This window comes from Lissotriton helveticus, chromosome 7 (genome assembly GCF_964261635.1).
Source record: "Lissotriton helveticus chromosome 7, aLisHel1.1, whole genome shotgun sequence".
Classification (NCBI taxonomy): domain Eukaryota; kingdom Metazoa; phylum Chordata; class Amphibia; order Caudata; family Salamandridae; genus Lissotriton; species Lissotriton helveticus.
Genome location: NC_136068.1, coordinates 553,241,405 through 553,260,747, shown reverse-complemented (window position 1 = coordinate 553,260,747; position 19,343 = coordinate 553,241,405). Strand labels below are relative to the sequence as shown.

The following is a 19,343-nucleotide window of genomic DNA, read 5'->3' as shown; positions in this document are numbered from 1 at the left end:
CTGTTTCCTCACTCAACCCACACCCTGGGCAGTCCAGCTTGGTACTACACTTCCAGTTGTTTGTAAAAGCTCTGAGAGGGAGCACCCCATATCTAAATTGCAGGAATCATTTTTTAGCGAGAAGTGGTTGGATGTCATTTAGCACAGGTTCAAGCCTGTAATACATTTTAACACCCAGGAAACTATGGGTCGTGGAATTACTATTTGTACTCTGAAGGAGTTGTGATAGATTGTCTTCTTTGATAATAAATTTCAAAGTTTTTTTTGATATTTGGAAGCAGGTCTCCTCTGGAGAAGACCACATGGTTGTCAACCCCATACGATAGAAACTAGATTTAATATATGCTATTCAAGGTAGGTTCCCCGCTCCCAAAATAGAAAGTACTTCCTTCAGTTCCTCCCTATAGTTTGTGAGCTCAGGCGTGCTCCATAAACGATGCCAACATTTTAATTTCATTATTGTATTAGCAGCAACAGTTCTCCAATTTCAAAGTTACAGAAAATTGTACAGGTCTTCCTCCGTGTTCAGGCCCTTCGGCATTTTTGTATCTAACCGTAAAATGTATTGACTCTCTAATTGACGTAGTTTTCGCTCCCTGTTTCCTCCCCTTATTTATTTTGGGACTGCATCATTGGAGGGGGGCCAATTGTGTACCCTCCTGGAGCCCTTGTTAACCCTGGGGACCACCATCCCCCAGGGCCAGATTCTGCAATGTTCCAGGATGCCTACCTCAGGGACATTGCACTTTGATATGGCTTGGCAGGAGCACCGCTCCCGCCAAGCCATAGTAAACTCTCCTCCACTCCTTGTAAGCAAGAGCAGAAAGAGCTCTCGCTTACTAAAAGTGGAGCAGAATTTTACACACTTGGGACTGCATGTTAGCATCTCCAGATGTGTAAAAGCAATGCTGGCTTCTGCAGGAGGCAGGGAGCCAGCAGTGACCATGGGGGCCTTGAGACTCCCCCCATGGTCCCCAACCTTTAAAACATGGGTGCACTGGGTGCAACCAAGACACCCAAACTTCAGGCATGGCCCCGGGGATGAGGTTTCCTGGGCCAAAAGGCCACCTTAGCTGTTAATTTTTTTTTAAAAGGTGTGAACCCACATTCTTTTAATATAAAAAAATAAATAAAAAGAGAAGGGGGGTCCTGGGGGATGGGGTCCCCGGGGCTGACATCGGCCCTGGGAGGGGAGCAGCACAATCCCCCTCCCCATTGAAAAAAGGCCTGGCCCGGGGCATGTAGTCCCTGGAGCAGAAAACAGTCCTGGGCAGGAGGGCCATACAGCCTCCCTCCCTTAAAAAATGAAAAGAAAAAAACCTTGTCAAGTCGCCAGAGGCCACGTCCCCTTCTCCACCACTCTGCAAACAATCGTACTGGCAAACAGCCGGTTGGGGGCTAAAGTCATCTTGGCTCCAGAGGATCCTTGGGGGCCATCAAGCCCTGCTGTTACCTCCAGTAAGTCCCACAAAGCAGGATTGCGGAGAGGTCTTTGGAGGCCACTCCCCCTTTCTCCACCACTTTGCAAATACACCTCCTGGCATACTACTGGTTGGAGAATGAAGCCCACTTGGATGCTGAGGGACCGTTGGGGCCAAGAAGCCCGCCTGGTACTTTCTGTAAGTTTTATGCAGCGGGATTCCTGTGAGCTGGTCAGGGGTCCACCCTCTTGCACCACAATTGAAATTCATTGAAAAAAACAAAGGTTATAGGGACATTCTAATAAGAAATTGGCATTAACAAAACCTTAGAAATTCACTGGAAAAACCAAAGCACCTGGATGTTATAGTTAGGAAATGGAATTAAAAAATCCTTGGAAATTCACTGTAAAATACAAAGGTAACAGGGATGTTATAGTTTGGCTCAGGTTTCACCCATACCTATGCACAGGGAGTATTGGTATTGGTCCCCGAATAAGCTGTCAAACCTGGGAGGGCAAATGACTCGGTGCTGCCCTAAATGCCCTAAATGCCCTAAATACGGCATAGAGAAAGCAGACAACGCTCACTTATTTTAGCAGTGTCCGAACAGCCAACTCTTCTAGCAAGAATGTTGTGAGATAACAACAGATATAATGAAAAGAGAGATCAAGGTAAGCCTTACACTGGTTATTTTTGGCATCCTGGAAGGTGAAGGTCCCTTCTGTGGGAACCTTTTCTTGCATGGTGCAAATGATAAGTAGGAGGAGGAAAATTCAATATAATAGTGTAGTCACTGCTGGCCTGGCGGTCTGAGGATTAAAGAAAAAATCATCAAAGAGAGGAGTGCAGAGTTGGGCTTTGGAAATGCCTAAGAAATGTTGAACGAAGACTTAATCAGAAGGTGGCCCTTGGCCAGGTCGAGCCCCATGGGTGTCGTATAATGTACTCCTTGGCTCTTGTCTCATATGAGTAATACAAAATAAAAGTATTATAATATTATATTATTAAAGAGCTGATAAGGCACTGAAAGCATGCATGGTTAGGCAGAGTAAACAGATGTGGCAAGGGAATGCTGTACTTATGCAGACATCTCTCTTTAACTAGTTTTTGTTCCTTACAAAATATATTATGCTTGAAATTACTGAAAAACCCAGCCTCCTCTCATATTGTTAACCCACTGATTTCATACATGCAAAATCAACTGAATGTTCATTTACCTCAGTCTGCTCCTTAGGATAGCCTGGGCAAAACACTGAAAAACAAAGGCTAAAATGAAATTATAGTTAGGTTAAGTTTCAAGACACGGTTAAAGTAACGTTACAGTTCTGGAACATGAGCTAACATTAAAGCACCCAAAAACTTCTGAAATATTCCAGTTATAATTTAGTGAATTAACTTACTTGCACCCCATCATACACTGCTATTGAACTCACATATTACATCACTCATAACATGTTAGATGACATCAAAGATAATATCGTGCCTCTGGCCATATCCAGCATCCAATCCACATCAGGACTTGTTCTCAGTGCATAGGCTTCTGCAAAGCCCTGTGCACAATCCTCCGCAAGCAAGAAACCTCCAATGCATACAGCCACACATAGGAGATGTTTCACACAGGGTCTAGTCTGTGATCTGAGTCTGCACCCGCCCGTCCACAAGCGGTCAACCAGCACTATGCACAAATCACACAGTGGAGGTTGTCTGCAAAGCCTGTTGCTGCACTAGATCCTCTATGCAAAGTACAATACGGGTTGTTTTTGTGAGCTTGCCCTATGTCCAGACCCTGTGCCCAACCCTCTGCATATGGCCAACACCACTGTACAAGGCATTTGACCATGTACAGCACGGTGTTGGCAAAAGGGCCTTACCTGTGACCAGTCTCTACACCCACCCCTCCATGACCATCTAACACCCTGATTGCTCAGCCTTCAGCACTTCTCATCAAAAGTTCACTAAAGGGTCTATTGTAATGTTTAGAGGCCAGGTCCCTCCAAGTGACCTACCCATACTGCACCCAACCTTTAAGTGAATATAAGTAAAAAGGCAATGAAACCCATCAAAGGTTCTTCACTTCTGAAATACTCATTTTATTTAGAATCTTTGAAAGCATACAAAAACAAAATATAGCCATTGCGTAAGGTTTGGTATTACTCCTTATTCACAAAGAGTAGAGCACACTGTCAGAATCATTGGTTGATCTCATTAGTTAATTCAACAATGTTATTTAAATATAATCAGTGATGTTTTTAATGATTTCATTTAACATGTCATGAGGGATTGCTTTATTGCTGCTAGTATAAATATTCCCTTCAGATATGAATGTAAATGAAATTGGAAGGTCCTTCTCACCTTTCAGATAACCTGGTAATGGGTATTTATTGCCATCGTTCATATGCAACACAGCCACTTTATGGTATTTATAGCTTCTTTGTCCACAAGTGAAACTGAACAGTAGCGTTGTTGTTCTTCTCGTTGTTGTATTGTGGATGCCAGTATTAGGAAGAGACGGGAACAGTTAATAACACTGTTTTTCTCCACAGTGATAACGGAGGCACAATCGCCAACGAATCCTCATTCCAGGCTGCTTTGCCCGTGCGCTACGGAGTGTACGTGATTGCAAGCAGGTACGTCTCTGGGCATGGCACAGTAGTGCACAAAGTAAAGAGTATACAATTAACGAGTCTCTCCTGGGCCAAGCACCTTGCAACATGGCGGTAAGGCGCCATTAGTTACTCCAACATGAAGGAATTGTGCTCATACCTGACTTCTCCTTTCTTCAAGAATTATTTAGCAACATGTTACACATCATGTGCATTAGCCCTTTTTCTCATTAGGTCCGAGGACTGCATTCTCTGAATGGCATAGTTGCTGGCTGTATTTAGATCTATGTACATGTTAATTTATTAATGCACTTATTTATTCACTAATAATGAGGAGGCGGGGTGATTCAGACACATTTTATTAGATACACACTTGTAACTTACTCCAAGAAATTCAGCACATAATGTATTCCTCAGGTCTATGTCACATACTCAAAGAAAATACTTTGCAGACATAGTCCACTGTTTGTGACTGGAGCACTAAGAACTGGGTGCTCTCCAGAATAAATGAATAATAAATACAGATTTTACATGCTTATGTTTGATTAGGTGTGCGCAGTCTTTAGTACACCGAGGCCATGATTTAGTAAAGTTTCATACAACTTGCTGCCTGTGTTAAATAGGGAGAGCAGAGAGGTGCCATATCTACTGAGCTATGTCGCACGTCTGCTCCCTCCTTATGCTGGTGCACTATGTGCTGCCTGGCGCCATTGCAGGCACCTTTCCGCAAAAAATAAAAATCCAAAGAGGGACATTCCTCTTTCCATGTGTGATGTGGAATGCATCACACATAGAACGAGGCAGTAACAAGGAGAAATAGAAATGCTTCTCGTTAAGCCGTCCTCGGGAGGCATACAATTTTGGCGCAATTCCAGGTTTACTGATTTTAGTGAATTTGGGAGTGCATCAAATTCCATAGGTGGGACTGTGTACCACTACAATATGGAACAAAGCACCAGGCACTGCTTTTTGTTACATTTCTTTACAAAGTCATGCAAGGCAGTTCAAATCCCCATTTGTGTGGCTTAGTACATATCACTTAAGGACTTGCGTTGACTTGCATGACGCAAGGACAGTGTAAGGCCTTAGTAAATCTTGGCCTGATTATCTTGAAAATCAGAACTAGTAAGACGTGGCACGTGGATAAGCTATCATAACCCTGCAATTCTCTGCTTAATATGCTTCGGGCTTTTTGTTGTCTTTTTCAGCTTAGATGAATCCACGAAATACATAAATTTCTCAGAGAGTGACCAAGAGATGAGGAAGAGTGTGCAACACATGTTCCAGGTGAGCATGATTCTGACTACTTTCCACTTCAACAGCTATTGGGGAAGCTCACCCAGGAGAGACTGAAAGGCTAATGAGGGAAAAGGTTAAATTTTGCACTCCTGCATAACAAGTTATCTCACTTGTATAGGCTACAGCATTCGTGCTACGCATTTGTGACGAAAATGCTAAATGCCAGATTGCACCTAGGCCTGTTCAAACCCTTTGTGGGGCTTGTGCCACAAATAGTGCGGGCTTCTCTCTGTGCATTTCTAGTACCAAGAGCACCTCATTCAAAATGAAAAGAATGTCTTAGGACACACTTTGAGGTAGCTCCAGCATATGTCAGGAAGCAGTGGCAGCTGATGTTGCCTGTCTTATAATAAATATATCACAAAAGTTGGGGAAGCCTGCTTTTGTGATAGATAAATAAGTAATGATAATTTGCCCCAGTTTTGGAACTTTCATAGATTCCCATGCTTTGTATCATTCCCCGTCGTCGGACTGGGAGTCTCTGTAATAAAAAATACCATAGTAGTAGGCACAAAAGAGAAAGGAAAGGCCTAGGTCTCATTCCCTTTTGTAGCATATCAGCCTCTTTTTGTAAAAGAGACCAAACTCTAGGCATCAGCCAATCAGAAGAGCCTCACCCTTAGAACCTTCCTGAAGGAACCTCAGAGCCTCAGATTTTCTACCGCACGTTGTGCTAGGGAGTCTCCATTGAGCTCTGCTCTATTTTCAACTCTTTCTACAACATTTCTACAGTTATTTCTTCAGGATTTTCTTCAGATTACTTCAGAAAACTCTCTCTTTCTTCAAGATGTCTGAGGTTGAGAAGAAGAAAGCCCTTTTCAAGCCCTGTTCCACCTGTGGGAAGAAGAGGCTTTTTGTGGAGGATAAACACAAGGATTGCATCTACTGCCTTTATCCAGATCACAAGGCAGAGGACTGTAAGATTTGCCGCACTCTCTCCACCAAGACCTTGAGAGATCGTGCTGGAAGACTTCTTACATGGCTGCAGAGGCAGAAGGAAAGGAAACATGGAGTTTCTAGTGATGAGGAAGAATCGGCGTCACCTGCTTCCTCAAGAAGGTCAGTGAAAAGGGGTAGAGGTTCCCCCTCTTCCTCTGTGGGGTGCCCCTTAAAGGCTTCAAAGAAGACCCCCAGGGAGTCTGATTGCCGGGGTTCAGGAAGTTCCCCTCACCACAGTGGGACTGACAAGGCAGAACTGGTTTCGCCTCCTAAGGGTGAGAAGACAGACCCAGCCTTCAAAAAACCCTCTTCACATTCTTCAGAGAGGAGTTCCAAGTCCTCTACGACGAAGACTTTGTCGACGGTGGCTCCGTCGACGACGAAAATGAAGCCCAAGATACAGTTGGCCCCGTCGACGGGCTCGTCGACGACGAAACCTCCGGGCTCGTCGACGGGAGCGACGACGACGAAACCTCAGTCGTCGTCGAAGAAAAGCTCGTCGACGGTAGGGTCGACGGAGAGTGTACCAACGTCATCGTCGACGAAGACGAAGACATCGTCGACGAAGAAACCATCATCGTCGACGGCGATGGCAGTGTCGTTGACGTCGACGACGGTATCGACGACGGTATCGACGACGGTCATGTCGTCGACGAGTGCATCGACGACGACGACCATATCTACATCGACGGCGGGCTCGTCGTCGGTGGCGTCGACGACGACATCAGTGATTCCTATATCGTCGACGAGGATTTCTCCTGCGCCGACGGACCAACCGACGATACTGGCTGCGGAGAGACGGGTGACGATTTCTTTGACAAGAATCACGCCTGAGATGACGTCCCCGAGAAGGGTGACCTCTTTACCACCCACTATGCTGTTGGACCAGGAGGACTCTGAGGGGGACGGACAGGATGGTTTTGAATATGCCAATAGTCCATCTCAGCTTCTCATCAAGAGTCAGGACACAGATTCAGAGGAGGCATATGTACAAGGCGGGGGCGAATATCAACAGACGGCCCACTCTAGGAACTATGAGCCACAAGACATGGTTTCAGTTCCGACAACATTCCTGTATGACCTGCACAAGATGCTGCACGACTACAAGTCGAAAGCTGACAGACCAGTACCACGTCGGTCTGCTCCATCATCACCAGTGAGGAGCCACTCATCTGTGGTACCTCCAATCCACCCAATACTCACTCCTCCTCAACCGCAGCGGCCTGTGCCTCAGGCTACGTCGGAGCCAACCGATGATCCGGAGGGGGATCAGAACGAGGATGATGATGTGTCATCAGATGATCATCAGGACTCAGATCAGGACGGTGATGAATACAATGATTACATCATCCCAGATCAAGCTTCACCTCATCAGGACTTAGGTGATTCTCCTCCCGCTGACATCGGCAGTTTTCATCAGCTGATGGAACGAGCAGCTGGAAGATTTAAATTGGTACTGCCAGCTCAAACGACGGACTGTTTCTTATACGATTTTAAAGAAACTCACCGTAAAACGACAAAGTCGATCCCAATTGTGGATCATTTATGGGAGGAAGGTTTGAAGACAATGAACAACCCAGCGACGGTGGTCCTTGTGCTACCGCGCTTGGATAAGAAGTATAAGGCACCAGAAGATAGACCAGCAGCGCTAACAGGGCATCCCAAGCCTGACTCTGTAATCTCGCAGGCAGCACAAAGGAAGTCACGGAACCCTTCTGCTCCATTGACGGCCCCTCCTGACAAGGATGGACGCCGGCTGGATAACACGGGCAAGCGGTTCTCATCAATAGCTAGCCTTCTGATTCGCGCCGCCAATGCTTTGGCAATATTGGGACGATATGATCGCCAGTTATGGTGCGATGTAGCTCCATATTTGGAACAACTTCCACCGGAGTCAGGGCTAGAAGCGAAGAAGACTTTGCAAGAAGGTGAGGCGGTTTCTATGGAGATCATAGACTGTGCCATGGACATTGCCACAACGGCCTTTCGTGCTTTGGCAGGAGCGGCAGTGTTGAGACGCCAGGGATGGCTGAAGGCAACTTGGTTCAGACCAGAAATCCAAAATAAGGTCCTTGATCTGCCTTTTGATGGCGAGGCCCTCTTCGGTAAAGTGATCGATGATACTCTTCAGGAGATCAAGAAGGATACCGAAACAGCTAGATCGCTGGGAACCCTCCAGTATCGCAAGACTCCGTTTCGAGGTGCGAGAGGCAGAGGAGATGGTTACAGAGGTTCATACCAGCAGCAGCAGCAGCGTTATTCTTCGACCAGCTCTGGATACCAACCAAACCGCCAGTCATACCAGCAAAGACAAGGGCAATCTTCAGGTTACTCAAGACCTTACAACAAGGGCAAGCAGGCTGCCCGTGGACGGGATTCGTCCAAACGCCAATAGCGGCCTCCTGGCTCTGCCTACTGTTCCCTCCTCCAAGAGATCTTCAGTTGGAGGCAGGGTATCACAATTCCTTCAGAACTGGTCCCAAGTTACATCGGACCGTTGGGTGCTCAACATCATAAGACGAGGTCATACTCTGGAATTTATGGAATTACCTCCACCCAGGCCCCAGCACCAATTCCATCAAAACATCTGCGTCTCTTAAGACTCGAAGCCCAACAAATGCTCCGCAAGGGGGCGATAGAGCCGGTCCCCTCCAACCAACAGGGCCAGGGATTCTACTCCAGATTCTTCCTGGTAAGAAAGACGCTAGAAACATGGCGCCCCATCCTGGACCTCAGGGAGCTAAATACCTATCTCATCTCCCTGTCCTTCCGGATGGTGTCCTTACAGGACGTTTTCAAGATGATCAGTCCGGGGGACTTCATGGCCACGCTCGATCTGGAGGACGCGTACTTCCATGTCCCGATTCACCCAGCACACAGAAGGTTCCTACGCTTCACAGTAGCCAAGAGCCATTTTCAATTCAGAGTTCTGCCGTTCGGCCTTCGCTCTGCCCCAAGGATTTTTACGAAGGTGCTGGCACAGGTGGCGGCATTTCTGCGAAAGAACCACTTCCAGGTCTTCCCTTACCTGGACGATTGGTTACTAAAGGCCCCGACCAGAGCATTGGCGCAGGACGCGGTGCAGGCTTGCACCAATCTGTTCCAAAATCTGGGTCTCACCTTGAACAGAGACAAATCTGTGCTGGTGCCCTCAAGGAGGGCACGGTTCCTAGGAGCAGTGTTGGATTCAAGGCTCTCGAGGGCTTTCCCGACTCGAGAAAGGATACTGAAACTACAACTATTGGCTCAAAGCCTTCGAAGAAAAAAGTGTCTTTCTGTACGCAGCTACAAGTCGCTGCTAGGGGTGATGTCATCATGTATTCCCCTAATTCCGCACTGCAGATTGCGGATGCGTCCCCTGCAGGAACAACTGGACCTTCAGTGGCGTAAGTCCGCGGATCATTCGACGACAAAGTGATTGTCACTCGAGAGATGAAAGAGGCAGTACTTTGGTGGTCGCATCAAGACAATTTATGCCAAGGTCTATCCTTCGCAAACGTCCCATCACCTCACATACTGACGACGGATGCGTCATTGGAGGGATGGGGAGCAGTGATGCAGGATCTGCAGATCAGCGGCCATTGGTCTCCAAGCGACCAAAAGCTACACATCAACCTGTTGGAGCTGAGAGCGATCAGGCTGGCGCTTCAAGCCTTTCTTCCACGTCTCCAGGGTTCACAGGTGCTAGTCAAGACGGACAACACCACGGCTATGCATTATGTGAACAAGGAAGGAGGTACTAGGTCACTTCCCTTGTCGCAAGAGGCTCAACAGATTCTGGAATGGACAATTCTTCACGGAATTTCTCTAAGGGCGGAACACTTACCAGGGGCGCTAAACGAGGGCGCCGACAGACTGAGCAGACTCACTTCTGTCAGTCACGAGTGGGAGCTGAAACAACAGGTTCTGGATCGGCTCTTTCAAACATGGGGCACACCAGAGGTGGACCTATTTGCGACGCCAACCAACAAGAAGTGCCGAGCCTACGCCAGCAGGTTCCACCATCAAGGCTCATTAGGCAATGCCCTCTCAATAGCCTGGACGGGGAGATTTCTTTGTGCGTTTCCACCAATTCCCCTGATTCCACGCCTCATCAGGAAAGTGAAGACGGAGCCATGCAAGCTGATCCTTATAGCCCCGGCATGGCCGAGACAGTTTTGGTACACCGAGCTCCATCTGCTATCGCTAGTTCCTCCAATAGGTCTGGAGGCTGTTCCGGATCTCCTGACAATGTCCGAAGGACAGGTTTGGCACCCAGATCCAAGGTCATTACACCTGACGGCATGGCTCCTGACCAGCGAGAATACATGAATGTCCCTCTTTCCAAGGAGATCAAGGACATCCTTTCCCAAGCAAGGGCGCCTTCAACAAACAGAACATACAGACTTAAATGGAGAAGGTTCTGTATTTGGTGCAAAAAAGAAAAGGTTGATCCGTTCACCTCAAAACCTCATCAACTCCTGCCTTACCTACTCTCGCTAGCTAAGTCTAATCTGTCTCATTCTACAATCAAGGTCCACTTGGCGGCAATTTCGAGATTCAGAAGATCTGATTCTGGTCCTTCGTTATGGTCTTCAAGAATTGTCAAGCAATTCCTCAAAGGCCTGTTCAGGGTCTTTCCGCCAGTGAGATCTCCTCCTCCGACGTGGCATTTGAACTTAGTCCTGGCTCAACTGATGAAGGGTCCTTTTGAGCCGATTCACCGCTCAGACCTGAAATTCTTGTCATGGAAGCTGCTTTGCTCTTGGCCCTCACTTCCGCAAGGTGAGTGGGGGAATTGCAGGCCCTTACTATCCAGGCACCGCTTTTGCAGTTCAAAAAGAACACAGTCATCTTGCGGACAAACCCCAGGTTCATCCCCAAAGTACCTACAGACTTTCACCTCAATGAGCCAGTGATTCTAAAAACATTTTTTCCGAACCCAGTCACTCCAGCGGAAAAGACATTGCACACTCTGGATTTACAACGATGTCTCAAATTCTACATTGACCGGACCAAGGACTTTCGAAAGTCTACGCAGTTGTTCATTGCCTTCGGCGGTCCAAACAGAGGTCTTCCTCTGTCCAAACAAGGGATTTCCAGATGGATTTCAAGTGCTATTTTGCATTGCCACAAGATAGCAGGAAAACTTCTGGTGGGCAGGATCCGTGCTCACTCAACGAGGTCAGTTGCATCTTCTACAGCCCTCTTTGCGGGGGTGCATATCAAGGACATTTGCAGGGCTGCTACCTGGAGCAACGTGCACACGTTCACTAAGCATTACTGCTTAGAGTCGTTGCAACAGGACGACGCAGCAGTGGGCCAGGCTGTCCTGAGGAACCTCTTGATGTGATTGGTGAGCTTTCCTTTCTATCCCACCTTCCATGGGTAACACATTTTGTTCTTTCATTTCTAATGTTATGATGTACTTCTTTACAAAATGTGTTTATGAGGTTTACTGCTTGCTATTCTGATACAAAGCATGGGAATCTATGAAAGTTCCAATACTGGGGCAAGAAAACAAGTTACTTACCTGTAACTTTGGTTCCCCAGTATTGGTAACTTTCATAGATTCCCATGCGCCCACCCACCTCCCCGGGGAAACCTCAGCCTTCAGCAAGTATGGTGTCTCGCACACAACGGCTACGAAAATCTGAGGCTCTGAGGTTCCTTCAGGAAGGTTCTAATGGTGAGGCTCTTCGTATTTGGCTGATGCCTAGAGTTTGGTCTCTTTTACAATAAGAGGCGGATATGCTACAAAAGGGAATGAGGCCTAGGCCTTTCCTTTCTCTTTTGTGCCTACTACTATGGTATTTTTTATTACCGAGACTCCCAGTCCGACGACGGGGAATGATACAAAGCATGGGAATCTATGAAAGTTACCAATACTGGGGAACCAAAGTTACAGGTAAGTAACTTGTTTTCTTATTGAACAGTTAACACATAAAACTAGTATAGTTTACAGATTGCTTATATTTAACAGAGGGTGCACTCAATCGAGTAGGCTCTTGGGCAAAAAGACCCCAGCTGCTCCCCACCTGCGATGACCTTGATTGTGCCGCTATAGCTTCCACGCATTACCAGCTCCTTTTCTTATCAGGAACCTTGGAGCGTGACCTCAAATGCCCTGGTTGCCGACCAGGATAATTGCAACTTTAAGAGCTAGCCCCTTGAGTTATTTTGTACATGATCTGCTGTGGTCAATAAAGTTAAATGCAGTAAACCTTTTTAATTGCATTATATGAGCTTGTAGATAATGTAGCATGTAAATGATACATTCTCAGTTTGTCCTTGGTTTTTCTAGTATACCCTATTTACAAAGTCTGTGCAATAACTGAATCAGCCAGAAGCTGTGTTTAGAAATAGGCATTGGAATACCTCATTTCTGCTGCCTCTCCTCCAAGACATTTATTTTACTAGCATAAAGCTGAGGGATCAAGCTGAAATCTGAGGAATTCCCAAATAATTAGTGCAGTGTTCATTTGCCACAGTATTCCCCAGTTTCTTAGGGAACATCATTCATGCATCCCACAATTACTGATACCCACTATACCTGTGATATCTGGTGGAGAAATATGGATGTGGTATTCTGACAGACTCCACTAGAAGACCTTACTAGTTTCTCTGGGATTATAGGCAAGAGTTTATGATCCATGTGCACCTTTGGAAAAGATAATATCAACAGCAGAAGGTATTAAGACTACCCTGTTAACTGTGAGTCCACTGTTGTCATCGAGGACCCAGCCATGACTAGGTAGTCCAATGTGTATGCGTGTGCATGTGTCCATTCATGCATGCATATGACTGAAATAGACTCTGCAGCTAATTGTGTTACTGCTTGTGGGGGTAAAACCCTGCTCAAGCAGTAACCACAATTCTTGCCAAACTGAAAAACAAGCAAACCCCAAATGAATCTGTGCCCAACCCTCATGGTAGCTTGGTAGAAAAGCATTCAGGCTGAACTTAGAGGCAATGTGTAAAGTATATACTCAGCACACAACACCAGAAAAGTACCATACCAATTAAGAAAAATAAAGTACATTTTAATAAAAGATTTCACATTAGTAGAACCAGAGATGTGCTATTTTAAAGATTTAGATAAAAATAGTGCCTAAAAGCACAAAATGTGAAAACTGTGCTTTTCTGTTCACGCCGGACCAGGACAAAGTCGCACGCTCAGGTCGCCCGCGATGAAGAACTAGCTGGAATCAGGGACCAAGTTAGGCCCCTGAAAAAACCATAAAGTCTGGTTGCAGAGCAATGCAAGGTCTAGCATTGAGGATGCGTCACACAGTGACCGTTCCAAGGAGCTGCGGGGCTGCGATTTAAGGTCCTACATTGAGGATGCATTGCAGAGTGGTTGTTCTGGGGAGCTGAGAGATTCGGTGTCGGGTTCTGTTGTGCAGCGGGAGTTCTGATATGGAGCTGTGAGGGGATGCATCATGCTGTGTAAATTCTGCCAAACTACAGCTGGGCTGGCAGAGCACCTTCAGGCCTACTTCCAAGGGTCTGGGATTGCGCAACTTCAGGGGCAGGACTCACATCAAGCAGGGTACTGGTGCAGTGTTTAAGGTGGTTGGAGCCTTTTCTGTCCCTGAGGCTCTGACCAGGAGGTCAGCCAATTAGCCCTTAGAGTCACTCTGGTGGTTCAGAGTTCATGATGCAGGTCCAGTCCTTCTCACACAGGCAGCAGGGAAATGAAGAAGCAGCCTTTCTTGTGGCATAGTAACACAGCAGTTCTTCTGAGTCTTCCACAGGTCCAAATGTGTACCGAAGAGTTGGGTCTAAGGCTCTATTATTTATACCTGGTGCCCCCTTTCAAAAAGGAGAAGCTACTGGTGTCGTTCCCCCCACAGAAGTGTCTGGAATTTGCTGCCTAAATGCCCTGGCCTCAGCTTCTCTGGGGAACAGAAGACTAGTGTCTTTGTGAGTGGGCTGAGAAAGAATCTTTTTGATGTGCAAGTGTGCTGGGTGACAGCTCGGCGCCCTCATCAAGTCAGAGATGGCCAGTCTGCCATTACTCATTCCCCCTTTGTCTCTCTGTTTGGGAGTAATACACAAATTGTTAGAACAAGAAAATGCCAACTTTCTAAAGTCAGAAAAATGGGGATTTTACCTATGCCTCTGTTATGAATAAACCAATAAATGCTGAATTGGGTAAACCAAAATTTATTAGTTTAACCAGACTTTTAAGTCTTTTGAATTTATTTGTTTTTAACTCAGTCAGTTATTTTAGTCTAGGCAAAACAAAGAACATTATCAACTTCACGAATTGCCATATACTCTACAATACAAAATTATTCCACAAAAAACCAAAATTAATACAATACTAAAGACATGACTACATAAATAACAATTACATGTATATACAATTCCAATACCAGAGTGCTCTTAGTCACAGTGAAAAATAGCGCTGTTATCTAATAATACAGTCTTAATCCTGATTATTCACCACACTTTTGAACGAAAAGAAGTACCGAGTATCTCAACCCAATACAGCATATATCTGCTTATATGCAAATCTAGAATTGTTCTGCAATAATCACAATCAAATGAATGTAACAAAAGTGAACAATGCCGGCATTTTCAGACTTGTAACTTAAAATCAGAACTATCCATTAAAAGGAGTTTTAAATTAAATTCTTAAGTCACCAAATTCAACATTCCTTCCTGCTCTCAATTGTAGGTTTTTAGTTACACATGTGATACAGCAACCCAATGTTATCCTACGGGAGAGGTAGGCCTTGCAGTAGTGAAAAGCAAATTTAAGAGATTTTCACTACCAGGACATGTAAAACATAAAAGTACATGTCCAACCTTTTAAATACACTGAACCCTGTCATCTGGGCTGTGAAGGGCACGCCCTAGGGGTGATTTATATGTATTCAGAAGGAAGGTTTAGGCCTGGCAAAAGGTTAATTTTACCAGCTGGAAATGACAATTTAAAACTGCGATCACAAATTGCAATGGCTACCTGAGGTATGTTTAAAAGGGCTGTTTAAGTTGTTGGTACAATCAGTGCTGTAGGCCCACTGGTATCATTTGATTTACAGACCCTGGCCACATGTAGCACAACTTTACATCTGGGTTGTGGCGGCCTCCGCTGCATTGGGCCGCGACTCCCTTACTTAAAAGATGGGTGATCTGTGTGCCCAAGAGGCAGCATGCAGCTCTACATGAAGTTCAGCCCGGCCTCGGAGGCTCGGGCGAGCCTGAGGCCCTGGTGGAGAATTGGACCCTCCTGCAATGTGGCTCCTGCTTTTTGGCTGCTGTGGGTGCTTGCCTCCCCACTGGCATACCAAGTGATGATGCTGCCCATGCGGTATGGGTGGCAGAGGCCCACCAGCAGGCTGATTGACAACCGACGTGCTCCTTTGGTGGCTGCACTGTTCGGCAGAGCCAGCCTCCAGTGTCGCAAAACATCCCTGCCTGTGACGGAATGCCTGCTTTGTCAGCCTTTATGCCTTGGCCATCGTCCCTTGTTTTGCTGCAATGCTGCTCTCCCAGCTCCTCTCCTCACCCTGAGGGCTAAATGGGGTCTTGCCTTCTGCCTGCCCCGGCCCCCTCATGTACAGTGGCCTAGGCAGGCTCCCACCACTCCCTCTTTGTTCCACAAAGCCCTGTGCTGCATCGCTACCACTGTGACTATCATTATCAGAGCCATCAGCTGAGAGCCAGTGAGTGAAAACCCTGCTGCTTGCCTCTGAGGACTGCAGCCCCAACCTGGAGTGGACCCTTCAGCCCCTTTTTCATGCCTGAGGCTAGCTGGCCAGCTTGGGGGTCTGGCTCCACAGGGTGCCGTAATGACAAGAACTCTGCAATGGGGGCTACCGGCCACTTCTAACAGCTTTACAGCCTGCTGTGTGGCTGGCTATAGGCTGGGCCCTCGGTGTTGCCCACCAGATCTTCACTGCATCATCACCTGAGTCTGATTGCATAGAACCATAGAACCCTGGGCGGAGGCTGTGTGGCTGCTTACCTGAAGTACCCCCATGTCATAGTACATTACCTGTGGTCCCCAACACGAATCTCGATCCTTCAACTTTGTCGTGTTGCTGCCTGCCATCTAGACCTCCCCGCACCCCAAAGGCCGCTGCCCCACCTCCGAGCTCTAAATAGCATGGGACTTGATGACCCGTGCCTGAAGAAACTGCTGTTTGAGCGTGTGAAGTAGCCAGATAGATCTGAGTCGCCTGCTTGCATTGCGGATGGTGTGACTGGCCCCACTGACCCAGAGCAACCGCACACTACAGATGTCCTACTAGCTGAGATCCGGTCTGAGTTCCATGCCACGGATGCACGCTTCAATGCCCTTTTGGGTATATTGGACACAATGGGGGAGTGCCTGGACCACAACCAGAACCACCTCAATGGTACCGAAGAACATCTCTCCACGCTGGAAGATGGTGCGGCAAAAAAGACGAAAAGCCTTGACAAGTTCTAGCACCTTCTTAAGACTGTCCCCTTAAAAAGTGAAGCTTTGGAGGCCAGGTCACGCTGTAATAACCTATGTATAGCTGATGTAGTGGAGTCCACGGCCATGGGCAGGATGGATCATTTTGTAGAGCACCTACTAACAAACCTCTTTGGCCTTGATCCTTTCACTTCAACCTTTGTAATCGAGCAAGCCCATTGCTCCCTCAGTCCTCGGACCCCACCTGGGGCTCCCCACCTCCTATAATTGGCCCTTTACTACATTTCAGGGAGCATGACACTGCTGTCCAATTGGCCCACAAGCAGGGCCAGATACATTACCAGGGATCCAAACTTCTTACCGGACTTCATGCTGATGGTCCAAGAGGCACGCTGCAAATTATCCAATGCCAAATCCTCACTCAGGGAATAGTTGCCACATTATGGCATGCTCTACCGTGCTCACTTGCGTGTTGACGTTGATGGTAAGGTACCATTTTTTGATACTCCTGCTGATGTACTGGCCTTTTGCAAACAATATACTAAAGTCCACCCACCTGCCCACTGCAACACTCCGTAGTGCTCCCAACCAGAGTTTCATTGCCACGAGCAGCTCTGATTTGTTTCCACTGGATTGAACTACCTCCTGTGGTTATGTACCTGTCCCTTTGCTATCCATTTCAGTGGCCTGGCTAATAGCAACACTTACCTTAGCACCTTTCCAATTGTCACACTCCAGATGGCAGTATATGATTTCACCTATTGTTGCCATATAATCCTGAATGCATCATTCCCTTCTATTGCATAGGGGATTGGAGGCCGAAGCAGAGCCCACCCACAGTGGTGTACACCAAGTGGTACTATTTCTCTTTTGTTGTCCTAGTTAATGATCTGTTGTTTACTTCTATGGAGATATGCTGGGCGTTAAGGGGTCTGGTGTGGGTGGGGGCCATAGGGGGAGTGTTTTTCTCATTGGATTCTGTGGATTTGTTTGTTTTTGCTGAAAACTAGAAAAATTGAATACATGCTGACACTCATCTTCATTCCTCACCACATAACCTTGTCACGTAGCACTATCAACCCACGGGTCGAGATACCATTTCTCACTTGAAACATACGAGGCATTAATAAGCCATGTAAGGGTAAGCAAATTCTACAGTATCTTGCACGCAATGATGTGAAGGTAGCATTCCTATAGGAGACCCCTCTCCTCCCCAGCACTACACACACTTATGCATCATCCTGGGGCCTACATAGGTACCTTTCCAACTTTAGGACATATTCCTGCGGCATGGGCCTTTTAATACATTGCATCTTCCCCTTCACTCCCAGGGACAGATTCACTGATAAAGAGGGCAGGTGTGTTGCATTCACGGGACTTTTGGCTGGACATAGCATGCTGCTGCTTAATGTATATGCACCATATCTATACTATCACTGTAATTCGTACAAGAGCTACAGTCCTTAACAGGGAGGGTAGACACTGGTCATGTAATCATGGGGGATGATCTTCACCTTTTCCTGGACACCCACCGGCACTCTGCAGCATCGGCGATATGGCTGCCCTCCCACGCACGCTTTTGGACCATGCCCTGGTGCGTATGGTGCTGACACAGCCCTATGGTGGTGGAGCGGAGTTTGGTTGGCGCGTCCCCTGAATGCTCTTCATAATGACGTCTTCAGGGAAGAACTTCGATCCGCCATTGTTAAATAATTCAAACTCAATGTTGGATCAATAAAAACACAGGCTACCCTACGGGAAACCTTTAACCCCTTAAGTGCTCATGGCGAGCTCAGCTTGTCATGTGGCATGGTGCTCAGGTGCTCATGACAAGCTGAGCTCGTCATGAGCCGTGGAAGGCTTACACGTCGGGATAATTCCACTGCTGTGCTGAACGTTCCACGGAAAAGGGTGTGGTCATGACGAGCTCAGCTCCTGTGTTCCCACGCACTGGAAAAATGGGTGCATGAACACTGGCCTAATTTGTTGTACAGAGTGTAGCGTGGTAATCAAACTAACACGATCATCATTGTAGGGTGACCAACCGTCTGTAAATTTCACAGACCGTCCGTAATTTGGACCTCACGTCCATTGTCTGTGAGGATCCCTTTTACGGATGGCTTTTGTCCGTAATTCTGGGCCCTGATTGTCACATACAGAGTAACAATAGCCAGTTTGAGCTGCTAAAGCATACTTCCCACCCTGAGCCTCTAAAGTGCTTTATCTTAAAATCACTAAGGAGCCGAGCCGGAGGTAAAATTGAAGCTTAAATATGATACACATGGTAGGAGAAGCAGAAGAGCGCTGAGGGGTTAAAAGAAATCTGCTCTTGCAGTTGGGGCACGCAGTGAAGGCAGTTGGGGTATCCTGGGGGGTTTAGGTCCTGGAAAAAATGCAAGTAGGGGATCCATGCTGTTGAAAGCATAATCTCACCCTTCTCTTATAAGAAGCCGTGTATCTTCTAATGAGATACACAGCTGGTGTTCGATAAATTGTGAGGTCTTGTTACTTTCCGATGCCATTTCATTTTAAAGTTTGAAAGGAACGGACAACGCTTTATCTCGCCATGAAACTGTTAAAGAAATGTAAATCAATCTCTTGTTTTTATTGTCTGTAATGAAAGAGAGAGCTAGAGAAATGTTTGTGCATGTCTGTCTGTATACAAGAATAAACACAAACAGCTGCAAT

General features: G+C 46.7%; 1 protein-coding gene across 1 annotated transcript in view; it reads left to right on the top strand.

Moving 5' to 3' along the window:
• Positions 1-19,343, top strand: part of LOC144768737 (integrin alpha-M-like) — a 364,452-nt gene that overhangs the window by 306,104 nt on the left and 39,005 nt on the right. The window contains exons 23-24 of the mRNA XM_078652620.1: positions 3,965-4,048; positions 5,233-5,311. Of these exons, the coding sequence (XP_078508746.1) occupies positions 3,965-4,048; positions 5,233-5,311 (163 nt within the window). The remainder of the gene's footprint in view (positions 1-3,964; positions 4,049-5,232; positions 5,312-19,343) is intronic.